Source organism: Corythoichthys intestinalis, chromosome 20 (assembly GCF_030265065.1).
Source record: "Corythoichthys intestinalis isolate RoL2023-P3 chromosome 20, ASM3026506v1, whole genome shotgun sequence".
NCBI classification, from domain to species: domain Eukaryota; kingdom Metazoa; phylum Chordata; class Actinopteri; order Syngnathiformes; family Syngnathidae; genus Corythoichthys; species Corythoichthys intestinalis.
In genome coordinates this window covers 18453110-18473155 of record NC_080414.1, presented here as the reverse complement: position 1 = coordinate 18473155, position 20046 = coordinate 18453110, and the positions used below count along the sequence as shown (strand labels likewise).

The 20046-nt window shown below is 39.7% G+C and overlaps 1 protein-coding gene across 8 annotated transcripts in view; it reads right to left on the bottom strand.

The window, feature by feature from the left end:
* Positions 1–20046, bottom strand: part of pde7a (phosphodiesterase 7A) — a 47256-nt gene that overhangs the window by 1946 nt on the left and 25264 nt on the right. For 4 of the 8 annotated variants that reach the window (XM_057824271.1, XM_057824274.1, XM_057824277.1 and 1 more), the window contains 10 exons: positions 16536–16596; positions 8655–8744; positions 8081–8247; positions 7928–7991; positions 6876–7072; positions 6664–6795; positions 6447–6538; positions 3940–4084; positions 2157–2253; positions 1984–2064 (listed from right to left, as the gene is read on the bottom strand). In XM_057824271.1, the coding sequence (XP_057680254.1) occupies positions 1984–2064; positions 2157–2253; positions 3940–4084; positions 6447–6538; positions 6664–6795; positions 6876–7072; positions 7928–7991; positions 8081–8247; positions 8655–8744; positions 16536–16596 (1126 nt within the window). The remainder of the gene's footprint in view (positions 1–1983; positions 2065–2156; positions 2254–3939; positions 4085–6446; positions 6539–6663; positions 6796–6875; positions 7073–7927; positions 7992–8080; positions 8248–8654; positions 8745–16535; positions 16597–20046) is intronic. The other 4 variants (XM_057824275.1, XM_057824270.1, XM_057824276.1 and 1 more) reach the window with 2 other exon arrangements.

Below are 20046 nucleotides of genomic sequence, written 5' to 3'. Positions count from 1 at the left end.
CATCATTTTCGGACAGAATTGGTAGGTTTAGCTCAGTAAAAATTCGCACACTATTAATTTATTTAGCATTAGGGACTTGACCTGCCTAGCAACAGTTACTAACGTCATGAAGAGCAAAAGTGATATGTTGCGTGCGGTACGCCATTCAATTTGAGTTTACAAGTAGCTGCTGACACAGCAATAACAAACAATACAAACGATTAGCATGTATCAGTTAGCGTCCGCACATCATCAAAAACAATCACTTAAACTTGCCCCAAGTATTCGAACGCAATTTGAAAACGCAGAATAAACAGTACAAAAGGTGTTATATACAGCCATTGCCTCTGGATGCTTCACAAGCATGTGTACATGCGCTCGTGTACCTGCCCTACGCTTCCTGCGCCAAAATAAAAGCATGCATCACAAAACAAAAGTCAACATTTAATTAAAAAAAAACAAAACAAAAAAAACGACAGGACTCAGGTGTCGTAAAGTCTAAATCACACAAGTCGGGTATATCGTAACACGGGAGACTACCTGTATTTTTTTTCCCGCCCCCCCCCCCCCCCCCCAACATGCTAAATAGACATGCTGGCATATTAACAGTTCTTCAGATAACGATAAAACAATATCTCACTCCAAATAACCACCAAAGCTATTCAATTCTTCATCTTTAGTTTAGAGGGCCCGCCTATAGCATAAGTATCAACATATAAGTTGCACCTGAGGATAGGTCGCAGGCCCAGCCAAACTAAGAAAAAAATGCGACTTATAGTCCAGAAAATACAGAAAAAAATGCGACTTATAGTCCAGAAAATACGGTACGACATAAAAATGGGGGCAAAATAAGTTCCTTTGTTTGTAACAGAGCCGTTTATTTAGACAACTGAAGCTATATGAGGGACAGATGCCTCTTGTGGTGTTTTCAGACCTCGTAACAGATTAAAAATATGCTATTTTTGCTCTAATACAGAAGCAGTACTTAAAAACGATCAATATTCATTTCTAAGAGTACATTTGTTTTTGATAAATGGTGAGGAATTTCTTTAAAATTGACAAAACACGATCCTCCTGTAGGGATTTTGAGCAACTGTATCCACTGTGGTTCAACGTAAGCTAGCTATGCGCTGATGGTCACATCATCACGCAGAGACCGATTGATGACGTCTAATTTCGCATTTTGCAACCTTTTCGCTTGTTTAGTTGTGTAAATCTCGTTAACCCAGTACTTTCAACAGGCCGTAAAAGATTTAAAGTTCAACACTTTCGCAACACTAACGACGAGTTTTCTCCTCGTTCCAAAAGCGATTTGTCTTGTTTTTCGCCATATATAATCCGTTTTAGATTGAAATATGTTTATCATGTTATCTGGAGTGGAAACAATGTTTTAAGTCCATGTAGAATTGTTTTTCCCACTTGAAATGTTTTTTCATAGTAAGACACAGCCACAGGAAAAAAATATGTTTTCAAGTACAGTGGTACCCTCTACTTACGAAATTAATTGGTTCTGGAAGTAGTTTCTTAACTTGAAAATTCTGTAAGTAGAGACGCGTTTTCCATGTAAATGCCCTAATCTGTTCCAAGTCCCCCAAAATTCAGACAGATTACTGCACAATAAACATAAAATATGAGTTGTGCACAACATAAAAAAACAATAATAAAGAATAAAATTTAATACACTCATGTAAAGCTGTCGTAACACAAGGGGTGAACGAAGAGGATGTTGGGATACACACATACATATACAGTAGAGGTCCCGCTTAGCCAACTGGATGCCAGGAATGCTAGGCAATACCCAATGGCAGAGCACCTATAAGTATGTTACATTCAGTAAACTCTGGGAGCTACGAGTACCAGCCATACTGTATTTTTGCCTTTCGTATCCTGGAATTTCTTTCGTAACAAGAGGCCACATTTTAGCATTGAGGCGTGTGTATGTACAGACGTTCGTAAGTAGAGGCAACACTGTATAAAGTCAAGAGTTTTGCAAACTTCACTCACCTATTTGAATTTTGCCCACTGTGTTATTGGCTCGGTCACAAAGTGGGCTGATTTCTAGGTTGTGCTTCTTCTCAACGTCACCTGCATTCAGAATATTTACAGATTAAGAAAATTGTTCATTTTATCTTTGTTTTTTTTTTAATTTAATGATTGCGTTCAAAACGTGCGTTGACCTTGTTGGAAGAACTCTTCAGTGACTTTGTCACTCCACTGTTTGCTGAGCTCCCACGGCCTGCATGGGTTACAGATGTCGGCGCACTTCAGGGCCATCTGCCATAGACAAATGCTAGAATTCAATCCACCATTTTAAAAGACAAATGTAATGCTATTTAAGACATTTTTAAGACTTTAAAAATATAATTTAAGACCAAAACATGTCGCAACAATTACTATGAAGTGAAAAACTTATTTCATTTCACTGTAAACACAAAGCTGCTAAAACAGAAAGCTTCTAAACTTGATCCCCATTGTCCCTATCGAAAAAGTCTTTTTGCAGACTTTGCACCGGGCGCTGTTGTTATTTTCACTCATTGCCAGCCAACCACCTCTTAATTAAATTATCCACTTTAACCATCTCTACATATTCTCGTTCACCTCGACAACTACGAATAACCTGGAAATAGCATCACATAAGAGTTCATAATTATATTGACGGGTCACACCCCTCAGACACTGTGCCACGCCTTAAAGTAGGGGGTCTGCCCACACCCAGCATCAAGAGGAGTTATTCTCAAACACACGCACGCAGCGATCTAACGCCGGATTTAGGTTGAAAAGTACGAAGGTTGTACCGCTTACAAACAGGAAGGATTGTCTCAGGAGTGATTTGTTCGAGGATTCGAGGTAATTATATTTTTCATACCATGCATGCATTTTGAAACGTTGTGAAAAAAATAAATGGGAGAAATTAGCCACTACAGCATTGGTATTATAATTTGCAATATTTACATAAAATAAATGCAAACTGCCCGTTTTTTTGCTTTTAACCAAGAATCGAGACTGTTTTACATCCATATCTATAAAGAATTCAGGGATTTAAGCATTTATTCACAAAAAATTTCAACGTAAAAAGCTCTTCATGGTGATGAGGCGGTGCCACAGTGGCTTAAAGAGTAGCAGCACATTCGACATATTTACGCAAAATAAATGCTAACTGCCCGTTTTTTTGTTGTTTTTTTCCTTTTAACCAAGAATCGAGACTGTTTTACGTACATACTGTGTCTATAAAGAATTCAGGGATTTAAGCATTTATTTCAAGAATTTTCAACGTAAAAAGCTCTTGTCTGTGTTTCCACTCAGTCAGCTTTGACGGAAATAGGCCCCCTATGAATCGGCCCCGCACCCCGTGTCAGAACAAATAAAGTCCGCACAATTACGAAAACTGTCGTACCACTGCGAGAGAAGAAAAAAATACAAAAATTCACAAAAGTAAAGCCGAAAAATTAAAATTGCAATCGATTATGAAGAATGTTTTAACATAGCAAGAAACAAGTCAAAATGTTTTCATGAGAAATTTATGACAAAATTAGATAAAAACGTAAAATTTTGAGAGGAGTTGTGACTTAACAGTTAAGAAAAGTCGCATCATGGCAAATTTGAAGTCCTATTTTTTTCCACTGTTCCCCAAATTATATAAGTCATAACACTGCAATGAAACTAGTTGTCCAACTGTTACCAAAACATTGCAAGATTAAAATTGTAACACTGCGAGAAAAAATCTTAACAAAACAAGAAGTATAACTTTAGGAGAAACATCAAAAACAAAGTCTTGACATTATGAAAAACAACACCTTTACCAAAAATGTTCAAGCGCGACGACACAAAAATGATGCTACGCCCATTAAACTTTTTGAGGAAAAGTTTGTACAATTATCATAAAGTTATGTGCTTGTAAACTCGAGTTTAGACAGGTCACCAAAAGTGAACATTATTATATTAAAGTAATAAATGCATCACCTGTAGCACAAAGTGTCTATGGCTGGCGTTACTCAAGCACAGGTTGTTCTGATCCAAGTGCAGACGGAACTTGGACAGGTAGTCGTTCTGCCTGCTTATGTCCGTGGCCAGGATCAAAGAGCCCAAATCCCGCTCCAGGCTCATGCTGTCGTGCGCCAAAACACAAACACAGGCGTCAATCAAAGGTTCGAGAAAAAAAACCGAAAAAATCGTTGCCCTGCATGGACATTATGGGTGGGAACCTATGGGTACCACGTGCTAGGATACGATTTGCGATACAAGGCTCATGATAACTATCTCACAATATAGTTATATAAAAATTATCGATACATGGGTCAGGGAAAAAAAATCTATTTTAATATACAAGTAATAAACAGAAAAATAATACAGAAAAACAAGCTTTTTTTTCCATCCTTCTGCTGTGAATTGTTGTGAATATCACTAGCAGACGTTCAATTCATTTGAATTGGTAGTCTAACCAATGAGTTTAATTTTGGGGCATTTCAGATAATTTGCTGTTGATTTTCAGTCACTTCCTGTTGATTTTGGTGCCTTTCTGGGTCACTTCCTGTTGATTTAGGGGCTTTAATGGGTCAATTCCTGCCGATTTTGGGTTACACAACAGGAAGTGACCCGGGAGTCTCCCCAAATGAATAGGCAGTAACTCAAACTCAACAGGAAGTGACATGTAAATGCCACGAAAATCGGAAAGACTGGCTGCGAATGCTCGGGTTTCGAATGAACGAACGTTCATTCGCCCCTCCAATCTAAATGTATTGGGCGTCTAGCACTGTCAATGTCAGTTAGCACAGACTATCCTTTATGATTTGATCGGATTTTGGTAACAATTTGTCGATTCCTTTTTATCTATTTTCTAAAAAGTGACACCTTTTTAAAACAATACAGTGGGGCAAATAAGTATTTAGTCAACCATCAATTGTGCAAGTTCTCCTACTTGAAAAATTAGAGAGGCTTGTAATTGTCAACATGGGTAAACCTCAACCATGAGAGACAGAATGTGGAAAAAAAAACAAAATCACATTGTTTGATTTTTAAAGAATTTATTTTCAAATTACAGTGGAAAATAAGAATTTGGTCACCTATAAACAAGCAAGATTTCTGGCTGGCAAAGAGGTCTAACTTCTTCTAACGAGGTCTAAAGAGGCTCCACTCGTTACCTGTATTAATGGCACCTGTTTTAACTCATTATCGGTATAAAAGACACCTGTCCACAACCTCAGTCAGTCACACTCCAAACTCCACTATGGCCAAGACCAAAGAGCTGTCGAAGGACACCAGAGACAAAATTGTAGACCTGCACCAGGCTGGGAAGACTGAATATGCAATAGGTAAAACGCTTGGTGTAAACAAATCAACTGTCGGAGCAATTATAAGAAAATGGATGACATACAAGACCACTGATAATCTCCCTCGATCTGGGGCTCCATGCAAGATCTCACCCCCGTGGCGTCATAATGATAACAAGAACGGTGACCAAAAATCCCAGAACCACACGGGGGTACCTTGTGAATGACCAACAGAGAGTGGGGACCACAGTAACAAAGGCTACTATCAGTAACACAATGCGCCGCCAGGGACTCAAATCCTGCACTGCCAGACGTGTCCCCCTGCTGAAGAAAGTACACGTCCAGGCCCGTCTGCGGTTCACTAGAGAGCATTTGCATGATCCAGAAGAGGACTGGGAGAATGTGTTATGGTCAGATGAAACCAAAATAAAAAAAATTGGCAGAAACACAGGCTCTCGTGTTTGGAGGAAAAAGAATACTTAGTTGCATCCGAAGAACACCATACCCACTGTGAAGCATGGGGGTGGAAACATCATGCTTTACGGCTGTTTTTCTGCAAAGGGACCAGGACGAGTGATATGTGTAAAGGAAAGAATGAATGGGGCCATGTATTGAGAGATTTTGAGTGAAAATCAGCAAGGGCATCGAAGATGTGACGTGGCTGGGTCTTTCATCATGACAATGATCCCTGGAGTCCTGGAGTGGCCTAGCCAGTCTCCATAGAAAATCTGTGGAGGGAGTTCAAAGTCCGTGTTGCCCAACGAGAGCCCCCCCCAAAAAAATCACTGCTCTAGAGGAAATCTGCATGGAAGAATGGGCAACAGTGTGTGAAAAGCTTGTGAAGAGTCACAGAAAACATTTGGCCTCCGTTATTGCCTACAAAGGGTACAAAAAGTATTGAGAAGAACTTTTGGTATTAACCAAATACTTATTTTCCACCATGATTTGCAAATAAATTCTTTAAAAATCAAACAATGTGATTTTGTTTTTTTCTCATGGTTGAGGTTTACCCATGTTGACAATTACAGGCCTCTGTAATATTTTCAAGCGGGAGAACTTGCACAATTAGTGGTTGACTAAATACTTATTTGCCCCACTGTATATTGAGTTTTGGTAGGAGCATATCGATAATCTTTTGGGATACAAAGTATCACGAGATATCACAATTTTGATATTTTGTCACACCCCTAGTGGACACACCTGTCTTCGGCGGGCAGGTGGGTAAAGAGGCCAGTCTCTCTGATCAGACCCACGGCAGACTTCCAGTGGTGATTTTCCAGAACTGAGGTATTCTGAGGTATTACAAGCAAATTAAAAAAAAAAAAAAAAAAACATAGCTCACAAGGTGTCTTTTTAATCATTGAATTGGTGACTACTTTGTAACGCTGTATATACTCTTGTAGCATATATATTCAACCTTGTAGAGCGAAGCCAGATAGTGGTCAGTCTTAATGAGGAAGGGCTGGTTGACTCCAGGGTGGTCCAGATCGTGAGTGGCGGCGGCCAGAAGGCCCAGTAGGATGTCGTATGACGTCAGGGATTTGGATAGCTGCACTCGACAAACAGGCAGTCGGGAATAACCAACACGTTCACCCCAAACGGGCTCAAAGGAGATTCCTGAATCCTCACCGCAGGCTCACGCAGGTAGCAGTACATGGCCTGTGTGACGTCGGCGGCGTGCACGGCATTGTGGTAAGGGTTGTGGGCGTGGTAGTCATCCTGGACCAGGACCAGGAAGCGCCACAGCCGGACCACATCCAAACGGAACAGCTCTACTAAGCCATACTGGTCCAGTAAGTGGAACGTTAGCGTAATCAGGCTGTTTCCTTTGAGAAAAGTCACAAAATTAGTATTTTGAGAATTACTTCAAGAAACCTTTACGGTGACAAAAAGTTGTAACACTGGGAAAACATCACTACGAGGAAAAAAAATAAGAATAAGTTGTCATAAGCTAATGAGAATTAAGTTGTAAGGCTATAAGGAAAAAGCATAACTCAAAGTGAGGGAAATGTTACAAAATTCGAGGGAAAAAAATGAGAAAACTTTTTTTTTTTTAATTTTGCTTGACCAATAAACTAAGCCATTATAAAAAAAATCGCTACACTAAGCAAAGTCCTCACATTAATCATTATAATTTTACATATATGTCAAAAACGTGCAAGTTGCATCGCTACCAACACAAGAAGAAAAAGGTCAAATGTAAGAGAAGCTAAATTTTAAAAGAATAAAGCATATTGCCCATAAAAATATTCATTTGGGAAAAAATACTGTAATAGTCGTACAATTTAAAAACAAAAAAACTATTTAAAATGATAAAATGTACAAAACCAAACTTCCAAACTTGATTTGATTTAAATGATTTTTTTGTTATTATTAGAGGCAAGCTAAGCGAACATGACCTTTGTGAACTTGAATTTGGATCTTTTACGACAATATAGCTTTGAGTCAATTTATCTATAAGTCAATATATATAAATAGAACAATAATCACTGAGTAAAGACCTAGTCAGTGCCTCACCATAGCTGCTAGTGAGCTCACTTTTTCAGTCTTTAAAAGAAAGAATTGCATTTGACTTGTTATTAGTGTTTTCACAATTTCATTTTACAATGTTGAGTTACGCATTAGGTAGCCTGTAGGTGGTGCAATTTGACCAAAAAAATGCATGTAACGTTTCTACTCACCATTTGTCAACCTGTCGAAGAGGAAAATATCAAAATTCCAGTTGCCCACTTTCTCCAGCATGCACTGCAAAACAAGAACGCACCCTGACCATGATGCTGCATGCCCGCCACATTGGATGTAGAATCGCACATCCAACAGCGTGTCTCTCTTACGCGGGCCTGTCCAGAGTAGTCCTCATCTAGAATAGGTAGAGGGTTGTGCTGGGCGAGACCCCGCAACAAGCGAGACGAGTGCAGGAACCTCTGAAGACTAAGCAACCGGCGCACCCTTCTCTCGGGTGCAGAGCTCACAGTCGTCTCCGATCCACCGCCGAGGCGTGCTGCATAGACACACGTGTAAAAAGGAAAAAAAAAAACAGACGCGAATAACGGTTAGTAAATTCCGAAAACTGTTAGCAATTTTTATTAAGCGCAAGCTAATTACATGACTTCCGACCGAGCTTGGTGCTGACGAAGCCGCCCACCAGTAAAGCCTTTTTGTCTGGCCTGGCACAAGCAGACCTGCTTTGTCAGTGCTCACACACACAAAAGCAGCATGACTGAATCAACCGCGGCTGCAAGCTGGAAACACAGCAGCGTGAGGCGCGCACACACACACACACACACACGATGCGTCTGTGTTGTGATGTTCACGGACGAGGCGTTGATGGGACACACGACTTTTGGCTTCACGTGAGGGAGAGGTGGTGGAGGGTCGGCGGTCGCAACGGCGGCCAATCGTACTCACTGTGAAGGTTTCGGAAGTCGATGCACAGATACGGATGGGAGCTTCGGCGTTCTGGTTCAAATCCGACCTGACTTCTCACTCTCACATCTCCTGGAAGAAATTTGCACTTATTTCCTCGAGGCTCATGCAAGTGCGGCAGAATGTGTGTGTGAGCGGTTCATTCAATAGTTATTATTCACGCCAATCCTTGTGGCAGCACCGCGAATTAGGAAAATAAACTTTTGGAAAGCCGGCGTTGGAAATTGGATCAGGAGTCGGTGGCAGTGAAAAGCCGCAATTGTGGTTCGAGAGGTGGAACAAGCCAAAGACTTGGGAGTGTGTATCGTTGTGTTATAAGTAGGGCTGCCACAAATGATACATTTTGATAGTCGGTTCATCCCAGATTATTTGTGCTATGAATCGACACAATGGCTCGTATATAAATCACGTTATTTACCGTTATAGTACTCTGACATTTACATTTTAGTAAATCTGCATTGGGGAAAAAACAATGTGCTAAAAGAGGTTGAACCGCAAATAATATGTGGGTAACTGTAAGAGTACACATGCAAATACTGGAGCTAAATTTGATTCAAATCAGAATACTTGATGTTTTTCCTTATTTATTGGTTTTAAAGGGAAGGGAAGACTTATTGGCTCTAATAAGCCACCATTTTTCTTTTTTACTAAAACATGTTATTAGAAACACAAAATAATGCCACTGATTTAAAAATCAATAATGTTTAGTACATGTTTTGACCTACGGAGGGCGCCATGTTTTATGCGCGCAGTGGAGGCTTGGGGTGATGACGTAGATTACCACTGTCGCTAGACGAACACTACTGGGTTACTCCAATTTCTTCTAGGCGGCGAGACATCCGACACATGCGGACAGCCGTTAAAAGCTGCGACTACTTACTATTTGTGTTTTTATTGAGTCTTTTATTACGTTTTCATTGCCTCAAAATACTTTTTGCGTGTGTTTCCCTCTCATACTTTTAAGCACTGTGTTTTCTTGTGGTAGCTTTAAAGCAGATTGTTGATCTGTTGACCACATAGCGTATTTAAACCACCCTTATTTGATATGAATACATGTGAGTATATTCTTAAAGCATCTTTAGTCAATTCTGTCTGTATGCATCTAAACAAAACAAGCTGAAAGCGCACGGTAGTACTTTGGGTGTAAAATTCACCTTTTGTAGCACGTTTTGCCTGTGTAGCACATTTTGGCAAAACAGGGCTTTTGTCATACTCTCGTCTCGTCTCATCCCATCTTTCCAGTTTATTTTGCTTTTGCTGCTCGTTTTGTGAAATACTGACAGTGCCGTCATGCTCATTAATGTTCCTCTCGGGTTCAAATTGAAAGGCTTGAACAGATGACATATTTATGTCGCTTGAGTCATACTCTGGAAGCCCGGGAGTGTAACCACGTGACGTCACCGCCCTGCGACGTCACCAACAATGGGACCTACTAGTTAAACTAATTCTACAAATGATATAAAAACGAAAACATCAAGAGGGGGTTAAATATCAAATTATTTTAACTTAGAATAAAGTTTATCTTTTAAGAACTAAAAGCCTTTCTCTCCGTGGATCCCTTTAAAAAATATTACTAAGCAAATACTCATAATAGTTGTCGATTAACGTATTTTCCAGACTGTAAGTTACACCTTTTTCCACAGTTTGGCTGGGCCTGCGACTTATACCCAAGTGTGACCTATATATGTCTTTTTCACTCGGACCCCCAACAGCCTGTTATGTTCTGTTTTTTTAGGATACAGTTATCTGAAAAAACTTAATATGTTACATTAAGAGATGTGTACTTACTATTTTTCAGGGGTGTAACGGTACACAAAAATCTCGGTTCGGTACGTACCTCGGTTTTGAGGTCACGGTTCGGTTCATTTTCGGCACAGTAAGAAAAAATGCAAAATATAAATGTGCTAGTTGTTTATTACACACTTTTGTGCTTTCAACAATAGGAACATTAGCCTATACGAAGCTAGAATTCTGCGCAAAAAGTAGCGGGTATTTAAAGATAATCAACGACAATTTGCCTCTCAGGCCCCGCGTATTGGTCAGCTTTCTTTCTGAAAGAAAAAAAAAAGTCCTGTGCTAAAGAGAAAAGCAATCCCAATGACAAAGATTTTAACATCTATTTAACAAATGAAATGCCTCAATGAAACTTTTTTTTTCCTTATGAACAGTTTTCAAAAGTTGAAAGAATTGAATTGGTGGATTTTCTCAAGTTAAAGCGCCACGAAGAAATTAATCAATTGTGTAAGCAGGATGTGTGTATTATTTAATTACACGTGTTTTAGCTCATTTCAGTTTTTTTTATTTAAATTGGCTATTATTTATTTTATTATGTGTTTATATTTTACAAATGTGATATAGTATTCATTTATATTGTATATTTTATGTTGTAAAACTTTAGTTCCTATGTGAATATTAGTTCCTACTTGTTTTGTTGTAGTAGGAGGGTTCTGCATTGAACACGGGGCCGTGTTGGTTATTATTATAGCAGAGAAGACAGCAGTAAATCAACAAAGACAAGTCAACTGTGCCCCGATCTACCACTCAAGAGATCTGATGGACTCAAAAAGTAGGTTACGATTGCATATTAGTTTGAAAATCGACCGGATCCACCGTATTTTTACACAAGTGACTTCCAGCCCGATCCTCGCTACCGGTAGTAGTATTGATGCAGGAAGGCCGCGTCACGCGTCAAATAATAAACTCTGCCGTTCTTTTCACTTGTGTCGCGTTGAGCCGCATCTGGGACGGATCTAACACATGGCCGCACTGCGACTGGTGTGCATTGGCTGATTGACTCTAACGCAACGTCGCGCCGTTGACGTTTCTGGGTTATACTGTCCTACCGTGTTGGTCCTCATTATAGTAGAGAAGACGAAGTAAATATAATCTACACAAAGAAACTGTAACCCGATCGACTCACAGCCTCGAAAAGTAAGGGTTATATTAAGTCAGAAACTCGTTCGGTACGCATCCGTTCCGAGCCAAGCACCACGTACCGAAACGGTTCAATACTATTACCTGTACCGTTACACCCTTACTATTTATCCTGTTGTTCTCCATTTTACTATCATTACTTCAACGTAAAATGTTTGTTCTTGGTTTCTGATATTTTTTAAAAAACTGCCCCCCAAAAATGCGACAAACTCTAGTGCGACTTACAGTGGGGAGAACAAGTATTTGATACACTGCTAATGGGTTTTCCCATTGGCAGTGTATCAAATACTTGTTCTCCCCACTGTATGTTTTTTTCATCTTCATAGTGCATTTTTTGGTTGGTGCGACTTATATTCCGAAAAATACGGTAATCGTGGCAGCCCTAGTGTTCATGTGCAAACCACACATACACAGAAGAGGAAAAGACAGACGAAGGTGCTGCGCATGCAATGTCATCACAACACAGAAACTGTCGTCAGTATCTCGATGTAATTAACTCAGCCATCGGTGCTTTATCCTTTAACGGAGGTGTAACAGTGCATTGTGTTTCCAGCATGGCACTTCTAATTGCAAATTCTCACATTCATACACAAACACACGACAAAATGTCTCGAAAAAGTCAGAATCTCGAACATATACAAAAAAAACAAAGTCATCCATTTAGTGTCTAAGCAGCCATTTTACGACTGTGAGAAACTAGTCAGCAATTTTGTACACTGAATACCAAATTTAAACCACAAACATGAGATGCATTTTTGCTTTTATCATTTTGTGTGAGCAGAGCATGGCTATGTCTGATGACAAATACAAATATGAAGGCATGTTTCACTCATTCACAGTGATTGACAGAATGATGATCAGAAGTAGACCCACAAAAACTAACCCAACCCTGAAAAGACGAAGGCCATTTTGGTTTCAAGTGAAATTTTAGGGTCAACACTTTAAAGAAATTCTTGACCTTTTTCTTAAAAACTGGTTCCACTCAGCAACTTGTCCTTGCTAGTCAGGAGACAAAAAAAACCTCTCAAATGGGAATACTTGAAAAGACCCAGTAAGACAACATTTTGGTTTGAAACTGCAAGTTTGAGTTTGTTTGTTCAGGGCGTAAGTAACGCAACGTTTTTGGAAAATTCAGTCAGCAAAGACGGTTTCCATTTCGCAACATGAACTTTGGTCAGCGTGTTTATCGTGAGAAGCCGACATAAAAAGTCTTGACTACTCCTGAAAGGACAGCCATTTTAAGTGTTACCTTTTTTTATTCAGTAGCATCTTTGTGACGATTTTTGAAAATTCTATTAACGTAAACGTCCATTTAGCAACACCAAATTTGGTCAGCGTGTTTATCGTGAACAGCCGCGCTAAAAAGTCTTGAACACTGCGGAAAGGTCAGCCATTTTGGATTCCATTTAATTTCTTCAAAAGACAAACGTCCACGTATGGGTAGCGATATTCATTGGCGCCTCCTACTGGCTGACCTTGCCACTCCTGTCGTCCTGCAGGGCCATTTTGCCTTCGCCGATATTGTAGGAATCAGTTATTCTGAAGGAACGCGTGTCTAATCAGCGGCATCGCACGTGCGCGTCATAAATCAAAACGAATCATACTGCCGGAGGCGACGGATTCATGCGTGCGTGAACGCATCCGCATGTGCTCTGACTGGGCACGTGCGTGCACTTGACGCCGTGATTAGCAAACGTTTCGAGAGTCACGGAGTCCGCGTTACCCCCCCTCTCGCCCACATCTGCAGTGCATTAAGGGGGGGGGGGGGGGGTGGATGTAGGTCATGTAATTCTGAGCGATGGCGGGATGACACTGTGAGCGTGCGATGAATAGAAGCCTTCCACAAAGACAGATGCTTTGCGCCTGTGACGTAGGAGAGAAACCGCTGTCGTACTCGGTCGACTGAAAGGATTAAAAAGAAAAAGGGAAAAAAAAAAGCTAAAGCGCCTTTACTCTGCTCAAACAAAACACACAGCAGCTGTTGACTCACAACATCAACAACTGGAAGCCATTCAGACTTCTGTGTTTCTTCTGTTTAGCAGTCGATACCAGATACTGCATTTCCGCTAAATGACGCCATCCGCTTAATCCAAATAAATGTCTCGCTAACCAAAACAGCAATTTGAAATGACAGAAGCCACTTCTTCATTTGTGTCAAGAACCCATCTCATGACTGTTATGACATTGATTCTTTGAGAGAGAAAAAAAAACACTTTGATATTTACTGGTTTTACAAATTCTGTCATGATTTGATTCAATATAAGGGCCATTGATCAATTTGATACAATATTATGTACACATTTACGCAAAGATGTCACCGAAAGCGGTGGTTCTTAACCTGGATTCGATCAAATCCCAAAGGTTCGGTAAGTAAGTCTAAGTAAGGAGTTCGTAGAAGATATTAGACACATACAGGGCCCAATTTTTGTACGCCCTTCTTAATCTAGAGCAGCATGAATTTTCCATGAAAAATTGTGTTTTGCTCATTTTAAATACAGTTGCAAGCATGTTCTTAGGAAAGCGGGCAGAATACCCTTGATATGGAAGTGAACACTGCTGACTGGTTTGCACCCAATCCACAGGCTTTATTCCATTTCCTTTAACTGCTAAACATCTACCTCTAAGGAGAAGGCAGTTTGAAATCATTCTTTTTCACAAAACTGCATAACTAAAATATGATGATGTTGATCAATGCTTGCGTTTCGGGCCATTGATGAACCAATCGATGTATCAATCACTTCTATTTTATATTGGCCAATTTTTACGAGTTCCTTCTTGAGACTTGTTGGACTTGCAACAAAAAGAGAATGTCCAGAAAAATACATGTTAACCAGTAAACCTGAAACTTGGGTTTGATTCCCAAATTATTCCCTATATAAACACAAATGTGTAAACCTACACATGAATAAAAACCATGAATGCTGTTTTTAAATGTTTATTCCTAGAATGTAGGGTTGTCAAAAGTATCAAAAAGTATTAAGTATCGATACTGAAATGTTGTATCCCTAATCAATGCTCATTTGTATTTGCATGACCACGGGTCACCAGAAATCTTGTCAAATTTGATTTTGCACTACTTTTAGGAGTAATGGAGTATAATTTTGCATTTTCCTTGTTAACACTTTGGTTGCCATTGACTGCGCTTGACCTTTAATCCATTTGAAGTGGGAGGGATAGCAGCGAATAAGGGCTGTTCCAAACGATTATTTTTTCTCCCGGTTAGTCTGCAGACTTTAACAATTAGTCGACTAGTCTAATAATTTATTTTTTTTTTTTAACTAATCTTGCAATTATTTTTTTTTCACGATAATTCACAAAAAGATTTTGGAACACTTAAATGTAAACAGATTCAAAACACTGACTTCACTTTTCCAACAGGATTCAAAAAAATTCTTACTTTCTCTTTTTGTAGTAGGTCTATATTGATCTAAGCATTAGAGTGGCGATGGCATATTAGGGCCAAATAATTTAAAAAAATAATAATAATAATAATGCATTTTATTTATAACGCACTTTACATTTGAAAAACAAATCTCAAAGTGCACATTGGCAAAAAAGAAAATAATAAATAAAATGAAAAAGACTAAGAATAAAACAGTAAAAGCAAAACAGACACAAGAAAACAGAACAAGATTAAAGTCGTAATATTACTACGAGAAACAAAAGTCGCATTATTACATAGGCGTAATGTAGCTGTGAGCCGCTACACGCTTCACATGCATGTACCTTCGCTTGGAGCTACAACAAAGCATTAGAATAAATTCTTTTATTGATTATAATTTGATGTAGATAAAGCAAAATAATAAGGATTTCCTTATTTGTAAAACCGATTCTAAAACACAAGATGCTTTCAATATTGTTGATTTTAACTGTGGCGGCTACGCCCTACGTAAAGTAGCTACTTATTCTACTTATTCAGCTACATTAGCACGACATCAGCCCCTAATACTCTGTCGTACGACCCACATAAAACAACTTCAATAAAAACATGTTGTTATATGGACTTACTATCCGCCAGCTTGTTGTTTCCTGTCGTTTTCCAAAATTATACCTGGTTGACGGCACTTCCGGTGTTCATCATGGCGACATGCTGCCTTGGTATGCAAGCTTTGCACACGACAGTGTACACTTCTTAGTTTTGTTTAAATATGTCCATGCTTTGGTCACTCTGGTGCGTTTTTTTGGCTTTGTGCCGCTTTCGCCGCTTGAATCACGTGCGTCCGTCATTCTGAACTTTCCACGCATATACATTATAACTCTTTATTAACCGTCGACAGGATGGTGTGCTCGTCGACGCATTTATATCATCGATGAGGTCAACTAGGTCGACTTGTCGGGACAGCTCTACAGCGAATGAACATTTGCTGTCATCCTTCCCACTTCAAATAGATTTGGACATCTACTAGTGATAAAACCTCACCTAAAATTGATTTGGAAGGCTACTATTGATAAACCCATTTCAAGTTCAATTTATTTAAAGTTTTATTTGGATTTTTAAGAACCGTATGATTGGACATCAGTGTCAATGGCAATGAAAGAGTTAATTTAAAAAGTATAATAATAATAATTTTGTGCTTATTAATGTAGTCCCGAAAATGGCATCGAGTACTTTTTTTTGAGTATCGGTATTGAGTTGAAAATTTTAGCATGTGTCAACTGTGCAAGAATGTCATCAAAAAAGCCAGGGGAAAATGTATGAATTTCTGATGTGGAAAAATGTACCCATACCCTTTTGCTTTAATGGTTGACAAAAACTAAGATCATTGTAATGGAGAGATTACCAAAAGGCTTCAAAAATAGGATTGCGTGGACATGCCAGCTCAAGCATCTTTCCATAATCTCCACACCCTCCTCCATCCTGCTAAATGTTATAAGCCCTTACAAAATGGACCCTGAGCTTACCATTGAACTGTACGAAGAAACACTTACCTAGCATACGAATATACAGCGCCGTCTGGTCCGAGCTGTCGTAGGATATGGCTCCGCGTCTCTGCGTGAAGACACATGAAAGATAATAAAACACCGTTGTAAAGTAACACTTTGTGAAGTTTAAGGCGCCATAATCAGGATGGGTGCCACAATGTTGCAACACTAGAATTTCATCATCGATACGTTTGTGTGTGTGTGTGTGTGTACATAAACACTGATAAATGTATCACAACTACTTATCACCCTCGTGATACAGTGTTGTAATCAGTCGAGGATCCAAACGTGAGGCCAGCTGAGTATACACACACAGACACGAGGAGCGAAGATAGTTTTTTTTTTTTTTTTTTAAATGGGTGAATGTCAGTTTTTTTGCTCATAAGACAAAGCATTTCAAGGGTGAATAGTTGTACTTTTGAGTTTTATGATACACTAGTTAAGATTTTATGAGCCTAGAACAGACACATTCGCTCTATCTTACTTCCTGAGTTTGGGTACTTTCCTAGCCAATTTGGTCCAAGTCGAGCGAGTTTCTGTTCTCGTTTCACAGCCTTTCTCTTGTCACAGCTGAATGAACATACGTTTTCAACACTACCAGTGTCGCCGCGCTCCTGTTGACCTCGTCACGGGAACGCGGCGCCCGAAACGGATTCATGGCTCGGTGGGCCTCAGCGGGGGGCGGCTGAGGCAGCTGAGTCACGAGAGATTTTGTAGCAGACGTAACTTTGGCTAGTGTGTTTGCTCTGTCAACACACACCTGCTGTGGGGGTTACGCGCTCGACTCTCTGCGTTCTTAACATGGCCCGGACAACGGGCCGACTCCCCGCCTCTGGGGCTCTCCCGAGGATAGGGTTTCCCCTTCTGCAAAAAGCCCACATTACTGGACGCCTGCCTCAGCGGTGCTTGGCCATTTAGATGATGACTGAGTTTGAGGGTCAGGTTTCTAAAAGTCCCATTCATAATTAGTGGACTGTTTCTAACAGATATGTTGTGGATTAGGGATTTTCATGTATATTTCAGAACGCAATACAATCCATGCAGGGGTCATCAATATAAATGGCCCGGACGTACTTTTAAAACAGTCAGGGACACCTGAATGCTCCCACCACTGGCCTGTTGGGGCCAGTAAAAATAATGCGTTGATAAAAGATTTAAAAACAAATCTTCCTTCACAATGATTCCCAGCTGTTCCGTGTTTTGATGACTTTATGTTATCCCAATCAAAGAAACCTTTACAGTCTACAGTGCTCTCCGTGGGGCGTAAACAAACCTTGTTCGCTCGCTTGACTCCACGTGAACGCGCGCAACCTGATAACTACCACTGATTAATTGTCAGTATCTCAGTACCCACCTGACGTTATACTACAAGACACAATATTTCTGAAACCCCCAGCACCCGGCCAAGCACCGAGGGAAAAAAAGACCACTCAAGAAAGAGAAAGTCACCGAAGTTGAGGGAAAGAGAAATCCAATATGAAAAGAAAAGGCCCTAGTGGCGAGACCACTGGAATTGGCTCAGCAACGATGAGACAAAAAAAAAAAAAAAAAAAAAAAGATTTACTTCGAGGTGTGCAGATCAATGCCCTCATTCGCAGACAAGTAAGTTCGAGAAAAGTTATAAGTATGAAACCTTTGGTACGAACATAACATGATTAATTCATCCACGTGACTACGGAGAAAATAACGTCATTACGACAGTTTAGCTTGAAAATCTTTAGCCATAATTGCCTTTGTCATCTCTTTGACTTCTAAATTGTTGCAACGACAACCAAGCCAAGGGAGACTTCCACAGGGTGGTAAGGGGAAGACACGAAAACTTTGCCCAGGCATTGGGCTCTCCCCCTGGAACTCCCAAGAAATAAAATGTTTTTGGTGTGTTTGGTTTCCCGACAACATTAAAATACGTGCAAGTGGTCAGTGTAGTTGATTTGGGTTTATTTATGTTTCTGGTTGGGTCATTACTGTTCTGGGTTGGTGCACGCTGTAAAGTTGAAAACGGGTACATGCTGATTAGAGGTGGGAATCTTTGGGCACCTAACGATTCGATTACGATTCAGAGGTTACGATTCGATTATAAATCAATTGTTGATGAGCCCCACCCTTGCCCCGCTGTTAGCTGCTTTTAATGTTTTGTACATTAGTAACAAAACTTTAAAAATAAATAAATAAATAAATAAATTTTTAAAAAGCCTCGCAGGCTTAAATAAATGACTATTTCAGTATCAAGTTAACAGTTAAAAACAACTAATATACTCAAATCCCCATTCTGTATCAGCGGCTTTAAACTACATTCAATTAATTTGATGTTGTGAATCAACTATTGAAGTTGTTAAAATTGCTCCCATTTTTCCATAATTTCCCTTCTGTCTACTTTCGATATGTCAAAGTTTTAAAACTATTTTAAAGATAGATTCAAGTCAATATTTTCCCGATTTAGAAGTATTTTAGATAAAAAGTTCATTAGGTTCGCTACAACAGCCTTGCAGGGAAGTCTACTGCTTTAAGATGGCGGCCGTTTACTAACTCCGGCAAGTCTGTCATTTCGCATCTAGCTTTCTGTACATGTGTTGCTAACGCCACCGAGCCTGTTATTTTGCATCTAGTCCTATATAAATATGATATCTACCGTACCATTATGTGGACGTAGTTTGTAGCAGCAGTCAGCTATGTTTTTGTTTTTTTATCTCGCGACATGAGTTGAGCCAGAGCCGTGAGTTGAGCATTGTCATTACCCGAGGGGCTGGGTAATGACAAGCATGATGTTTAGCTAGTTTCGCTCCGTTCCTCACTGCGTCCCGAAGACCGCGCCGGCTCGCTGAGTGTGTTTTACTTCCGCTTTACTTGACATTTTTCAATAATCGGAATTTGGATGTTTGTGAATCGTTCTCGAATCTTCCACGGCCGAATCGCGAATAATCTTAAGAATCGGAAATTTCGCACACCTCTAATGCTGATGCCACACGCTAGTTTGTTACGCGCCCATGTTACACAAAAATAATAAAAATTATAAACATCATTTTAACGCAAAAAGTCCCTGGTCATGTAACCAATGGACTCAAAATCTGTGTGGGGTGACAGCACTCCGTAGCTGCATGCGTTAGGCTACGCATCTTGTTTGTACATTATATATTATAAATGATTATAGAATAGGATTATTTGCACAACATTCATGTTTTTGCACCATTTTGCTCCACTTTTTTAAATTAAATATGCCGCTGAAAAAATGAATGTTATTCATGTTATTCAAGCAAATTATTCTTTTTCGTGATTATTGGGATCGATAACTGACGCGTTGACTTGGGCCGGTGGTTTTGATAGTTGGAACAGTGAACTTCAAATGCCTGGGCCAGTGGCTGATTGCCTTATTGTTGTCTACCCCTGCCATGTGTCATTCATTTAATTTCATATCTTACCTAAAAAATAGAATGAATGATACACGGATTTACCACAATGGTTAAATGTCATTGTTCTGGATTTTTCCCCAGTTGTTTCTTGACGTTCATCTCCTTAGAGA